Source organism: Anoplopoma fimbria, chromosome 22 (assembly GCF_027596085.1).
Source record: "Anoplopoma fimbria isolate UVic2021 breed Golden Eagle Sablefish chromosome 22, Afim_UVic_2022, whole genome shotgun sequence".
In the NCBI taxonomy this organism is placed as follows: domain Eukaryota; kingdom Metazoa; phylum Chordata; class Actinopteri; order Perciformes; family Anoplopomatidae; genus Anoplopoma; species Anoplopoma fimbria.
In genome coordinates this window covers 1,053,668-1,060,306 of record NC_072470.1, presented here as the reverse complement: position 1 = coordinate 1,060,306, position 6,639 = coordinate 1,053,668, and the positions used below count along the sequence as shown (strand labels likewise).

General features: G+C 35.5%; 1 protein-coding gene across 2 annotated transcripts in view; it reads left to right on the top strand.

Moving 5' to 3' along the window:
- Positions 1–6,639, top strand: part of agap1 (ArfGAP with GTPase domain, ankyrin repeat and PH domain 1) — a 101,005-nt gene that overhangs the window by 39,439 nt on the left and 54,927 nt on the right. Inside the window, exons 4-6 of one of the 2 annotated variants that reach the window (XM_054623634.1) lie at positions 3,171–3,185; positions 4,414–4,499; positions 5,967–6,108. In XM_054623634.1, the coding sequence (XP_054479609.1) occupies positions 3,171–3,185; positions 4,414–4,499; positions 5,967–6,108 (243 nt within the window). The remainder of the gene's footprint in view (positions 1–3,170; positions 3,186–4,413; positions 4,500–5,966; positions 6,109–6,639) is intronic. The other variant, XM_054623635.1, reaches the window with a different exon arrangement.

The window sequence follows — 6,639 nt, the reverse complement described above, 5'->3', positions numbered from 1 at the left end:
GTTTTTATCTTTTAAAGGTGAAACCAGAAGGACGGTTTCTCCTCAGAGCTCCCGAGTCTTTCATCGTGTTCGTTGTGAACAAATATATAAAAATCTAACATTTCTCATTAAATATTCAATCTGCTGCATATTTTACCTTCAGCAGCAAAGAGCCACTTTATCATTCTGCTTTAATATTTCAACACATCTTTCCTCTCTGCGTGCTGAGAAACAGTTTCTTCTTCTACTGCTGATTCATCAGAGGCCACGCCAAGGCTTTTATTGTGAAAGGAGTTCTTTTCTTCAAGGCTTTTATTCTGGTAGCTGTTAAATCCACCTTTTTATTTACATGGTGGAAGTTTCTTTTTCTTTTTTCTTTTTACATATATATTTATTTATATATATATAATATATATATTTATATATATTATATAAATATATATATATAATATATATATATTTATATATATAATATATATATATTTATATATGTATATATTATTTCTTATCTTAGAAGTTTAACATCTTTTCACAAAAAATATTTCCTTAATTGATTATTTGACTGTCAATAATATAGTCAAAATAAATTCAGCTTCCTGCACAGATCTTTCAGATTAAAAGCCTTTTAAATGGCTAAAAACAACAAAAACCCCTCCTGTTCTCTGCAGGCTTTTACTTTGAAACAGCTGCATCGACTGTTGATTCATCAGAGAACCACCTTGAGACTTTTATTGTGAAAGGAGTCCCTTCCTTCAAGGCTTTTATTCTGGTAGCTGTTGAATCCACCTTGTTTTATTTTGATTTATTGATTATTTGACACTTCCTGCTCAGGTGTTTCACATTAAAAGCCTTTTAAATGTGTCAAAGGACAACCCCCCTGCTGTTCTCCTCAGGCTTTTACTTTGAAACATCTTGGTGAAGGTACTCTTCACTCCTACAGGAGCTTCTGGTTATTTTAGATTCATGGTTTCCTCTCAGAAACACATAATTACACGTGAGCGTACGTCTGAGTCTCTTAACTCTGAGAATGAATTTAACCCCTCGCTGTGAAGCTGCAGCTCGTTAACCTCTGTGACCTCTTTGTGTGTTTAAGGCCTTTAAAAAGCTTCAGATTATTATGGGATGTAAACTGGGACCCGCCCAGTAACCCACATTGAGCTCAGAGTCCCTCTGGAGAAACTGTGGGTTCATTCAGAGTTAAACAGCCAGAAGGAGCTGGGTTCTTAATGAACACCTCGTTATCTAGAGAACTACAAACATGGATCCTGAATCTTTATTGATCCTGAAGGTGTGACAAAGACAGAAGAAGAAAGCGTTTCTTAAACCAGCAGGAAATCAGAGCAGAACCGATGTGCTGTTGGGAAATTCCTGGGATCTAAAAATAAAAAAGCCTCGGCCCGGATTCACCGCTCAAACCAGAAGTATTTACTGGCTGCTAAACCTGCTGCTCTGTGCTGCGTTCAGGGAACCTCAGACCTGTTGTTTTCAAATCAGAACATCTACGTTAAACCGTCCAGCCTCGGCTCTCTTCTTCTTCTGCAGGATGTCTCTGTTTGCTCTCTTCTTCTTCTGTGGTGTTTCTCTGCTCTCTCTCTCTTCTTCTATGGTGTTTCTCTGCTCTCTCTCTCTCTCTCTTCTTCTATGGTGTTTCTCTGTTTGCTCTCTTCTTCTTCTATGGTGTTTCTCTGTTCTCTCTGCTCTCTCTTCTTCTATGATGTTTCTCTGTTTGCTCTCTCTTCTTCTGTGGTGTTTCTCTGTTTGCTCTCTCTCTCTTCTATGGTGTTTCTGTTCTCTCTATCTCTCTTCTGTGGTGTTTCTCTGTTTGCTCTCTCTCTTCTTCTGTGGTGTTTCTCTGCTCTCTCTCTCTTCTATGGTGTTTCTCTGTTTGCTCTCTCTCTCTCTCTTCTTCTGTGGTGTTTCTCTGTTTGCTCTCTCTCTCTCTCTCTTCTATGGTGTTTCTCTGTTTGCTCTCTCTCTCTCTTTCTATGGTGTTTCTCTGTTCTCTCTCTCTCTCTTCTTCTATGGTGTTTCTCTGTTTGCTCTCTCTCTCTCTCTTCTATGGTGTTTCTCTGTTCTCTCTCTTCTTCTTTGGTGTTTCTCTGCTCTCTCTCTCTTCTATGGTGTTTCTCTGTTCTCTCTCTCTTCTTCTGTGGTGTTTCTCTGTTTGCTCTCTCTCTCTCTTCTATGGTGTTTCTCTATTCTCTCTCTCTCTTCTTCTGTGGTGTTTCTCTGTTTGCTCTCTCTCTCTCTTCTGTGGTGTTTCTCTGTTCTCTCTCTCTCTCTCTCTTCTTCTGTGGTGTTTCTCTGTTTGCTCTCTCTCTCTCTCTTCTATGGTGTTTCTCTGCTCTCTCTCTCTTCTTCTTTGGTGTTTCTCTGCTCTCTCTCTCTTCTATGGTGTTTCTCTGTTGTCTCTCTCTCTCTTCTTCTTTGGTGTTTCTCTGTTCTCTCTCTCTCTCTCTCTCTTCTTCTTTGGTGTTTCTCTGCTCTCTCTCTCTTCTTTGGTGTTTCTCTGTTCTCTCTCTCTCTCTCTTCTTCTTTGGTGTTTCTCTGCTCTCTCTCTCTTCTATGGTGTTTCTCTGTTCTCTCTCTCTCTCTCTTCTTCTATGGTGTTTCTCTGCTCTCTCTCTCTTCTATGGTGTTTCTCTGTTTGCTCTCTCTCTTCTTCTGTGGTGTTTCTCTGTTCTCTCTCTCTCTCTTCTTCTGTGGCGTTTCTCTGTTCTCTCTATCTCTTCTTCTGTGGTGTTTCTCTGTTTGCTCTCTCTCTTCTATGGTGTTTCTGTTCTCTCTCTCTCTCTCTTCTATGGTGTTTCTCTGTTTGCTCTCTCTCTTCTATGGTGTTTCTCTGTTCTCTCTCTCTCTCTCTTCTTCTGTGGTGTTTCTCTCTTTGCTCTCTCGCTTCTTCTGTGGTGTTTCTCTGTTTGCTCTCTCTCTCTTCTTCTGTGGTGTTTCTCTGTTCTCTCTCTCTTCTTCTGTGGTGTTTCTCTGTTTGCTCTCTCTCTCTTCTTCTGTGGTGTTTCTCTGTCCTCTCTCTTCTTCTGTGGTGTTTCTCTGTTTGCTCTCTCTCTCTCTTCTTCTGTGGTGTTTCTCTGTGTTTAACTGGTCTTCTTCTTCTGGTGTTTCTCTGTGTTTAGGTTTCTCTCTCTGCATGTCATTAACTGGCTGCTCTCTGTCTTCTCTGCTCTGTAAACCAGCTGACGTGGATGCAGGTAACTATCCTCCTCTTCATCTTCCTCTTCATCTCCTCCTCTTCATCAGTCCTTCATCTCTGTGTTGAGAACAGATCCGGTTCAGCGTTTTTATTACATTTAATTAGAGAAGAAGAACGAGTTAAATGAATGTGCAAAAAACATCACATTTCTCTGATTATTGAGAGTAAAGTTTGCATTAATTTATTTATTTTAATAAGAAATATTTACTGTTATTTACAGTATATTCTGTATTTATTATTCTATATTTATTTATGTTAGCATAATTAAATGTGAACTCATTTTTAAAGGTTAAATATTAATTATGTAGTGTGTTTAAAGAATAAAGGATGATTTTAAATCAGCTGTTCTTCATGTTCAATCTTATTCTGAAGAGTAACTGAAGCTGTCAGATAAATAATAAAAGTATGAATTATATATATATATATATATAGTACAGATAGTAGTAAATATAGATACTCAGGTAAAGTAAAAGTACATGAAGTATAAATACAGTACTGCAGTTTAAAGAGGACTAGATGCTGAACCTGATGTGACTCAACATGAAGCTTCATGTGTTGGTGGAGACGTGTGCATGTCCACACACACACACACACACTGTTACCACGATTGATCCTTTAAAAGTAAACTTCCTGATGATTTAAGGAACAAAATGTGATTAAATTCACACATTTATGTTCCACTTTCTCATATTTTAAATATTTAATAATTAATAAAACACAATTACTTTTATTATTATTAATTATTTTTTATTATTATTTATCATATTTTTTGATATTATTTTGATTGTTATTTAGTGTATTATTTCCTGACTTGTTTGTATTAAACTCTAGAAGACAAATTGATTTGAGTTCAGCTGTAAACATGAATATTTCTTCTTCTAAAGATGATTCTTTTATTTATTTCACTTAAAAAAGCATAAATCAGGTCAGATAGATGTTTTAAATATATTGATTACAACTCATAAACCCTTTATAAATTATTACTTATTATAAAATGACACAAGTATTTATTTTGATGATGAATGTAAATGTTGAAAACCTTTAATGTATTTCTGTTTGTTTGTGTTCAGTCCCTCTGATCATCATCCTCTCATTTAGTGTCGTCATCCTCCGATCAATCAATCAATCAGTCACTGAGTCATTGATCCCTGATCACCTGTAGATAGAGTCCTTTACATTTAATAAATCACGTTTAGTTTCCTGACTGTTTTTTTGTTTTTATTCAGGCGGTCGCTTCAAGAAGGAGATCGTTGTCGACGGTCAGAGTCACCTCCTCCTCATCAGGGACGAAGGAGGCCCCCCAGAGGCTCAGGTCAGTACTGCACCTGTACTACTACACCTGTACTACTACACATGTACTAATACACATGTACTGATACACATGTACTAATATACCTTCACTACTACTACTACTACAGAAGTCAAACATCACGTCACCTTTACCGTCTACTTCCTGTTATTTAAATAAATAGTTGATGAAAGGATCAACTATACTTTTCTACTTTTAATCAAAGAGGAGAACAAGGTAAAAAAAATAGTTGTTACATTTTAGTTTAGTCTCTTTTTATTATGACATGTTCTCAGAGATTAAAGTCACAAATTTAAAATAATTAAATAGAATATTCTCTGAGGTTAAAGTCTATAAAATTAAAAGAAAAAATATATATTCTCAGAAATTAAAGTCACAAAACTACAAGGAAAAAAAAAATATTCTCGAAGTATGAAGTCGCAAATTAACAAGAAAGAAATATAATATATATATAAAATATATTTAAGGAGTTTTATTAAAGTGTTTACAACAAAGACAACACTCTACCTGTTCATTATTTATTATTATTAATTATTATCGTTATTTCCGAATTTATTTTCTCGTAGATTTACAAATTAAAAATCTCAGACAATATTCTAATTTTTTTCCTAAATCTGTGATTTTTTCCTTATGAATTTACAACTTAAATCTGAAAGACTATCAGAGGATTGTTCTCCTTTTTCTATCTTTAACTGCAGTCGTGAAGTGTTTGTTTCCTCATCTTGGTTGACATTAGAAGAAAAAAAACAATCTATATTTAACTGATTACGTTCAAACGGTTCTGTTTCATCTCTCTGGCTCACAAGAAGATTTTTCGGGTCAGAGATAAAGTGGGTCAGCGTTTTATGTCAAACTGACCAAACAGAGTCTAGACAGGAAAACTCGACAGTTTATGAATAATTCACCAGCTTTCTTTCTGCTCTTCATCGTCTCTCTTCATCCTGAGAGCAGCTATTTACTCCTTAAAGGACCCGTCTGCTTTTTAACTTATTTATTTAACCATCAATGCTTTAATCCAGCTCACAAATATAAAGATTAATCTTTAAAAGAAGTCTCTATAATCTAAAACACAGAAGGAAATATATATATATACTCCATGTAAATAAAGGTGGTTTTAAAGTTTCCATCAACGTCTTCGTCCACCTCACAAATATAAAGATTCAGCTTTAAAAATAAGAGTAATTACCTTAAACAAGAGGAAATACTATTCTCAACCAGTCTCCATGTAAATAAAGGTTGTTTTAAAGGAATATAGTATTATTTCTAATAGAAATCTCACTCTAAATCAAGAGGAAATAGTGCATTTGTTTGGGACTTTTTTCAGCCAGACTCCATGTAAATAAATGTAAATTTAACCTCTACGTCTACCTCACAAATATATAGTTTCTTTGTATATATATCTTTAAAAGAAAACTCAATGTTTTCCTTAAACATGTGAATATCTGTGTTTTTAACCCCTCGTGTCCTCAGTTTGCGTTGTGGGTGGACGCCGTGATCTTCGTCTTCAGTCTGGAGGACGAGATCAGCTTCCAGACGGTTTATCACTACTTCAGCCGGCTCGCCAACTTCAGGAACGCCGGCGACCTGCCGCTGGTGCTGGTGGGCACTCAAGGTACACACAACACACACACACACACACACACACACACACACACACACACACACACACACACACACACACACACACACACACACACACACACACACACACACACAGTAATACACACTGTCTCGGTGTGTGAGGTTCTGCTGCCTCCTGGTGGTGAGTTTCCACCATTACAGTTAAAGTCTGACATTTATTTTAATGAGATTCATGATTTATTTAAGTAGAAAACATCTTCATTAATAGCCTGATAAACATCTTTAATTAATTTATTAATCACATAAATAAGCAATACTACATTTAATATCTGTGAGCTAAAACAATCAAATAAAAAGCTTTAAAACATGTTTAGAAATCAACTTGTAAGTCAAATATCTTTTAAGATAATCATCAAGCATCTGCACCAACAAAATGTTTAAATAAATATCATGTGTTAATCAGGAAATCTGTGTTCAATTTAAAAGATTAAAGATATTTCAAAAGACAACAGACACTTTATAAACCAGAAAATAATCCGTAAATACAACTTTTAATGTATTA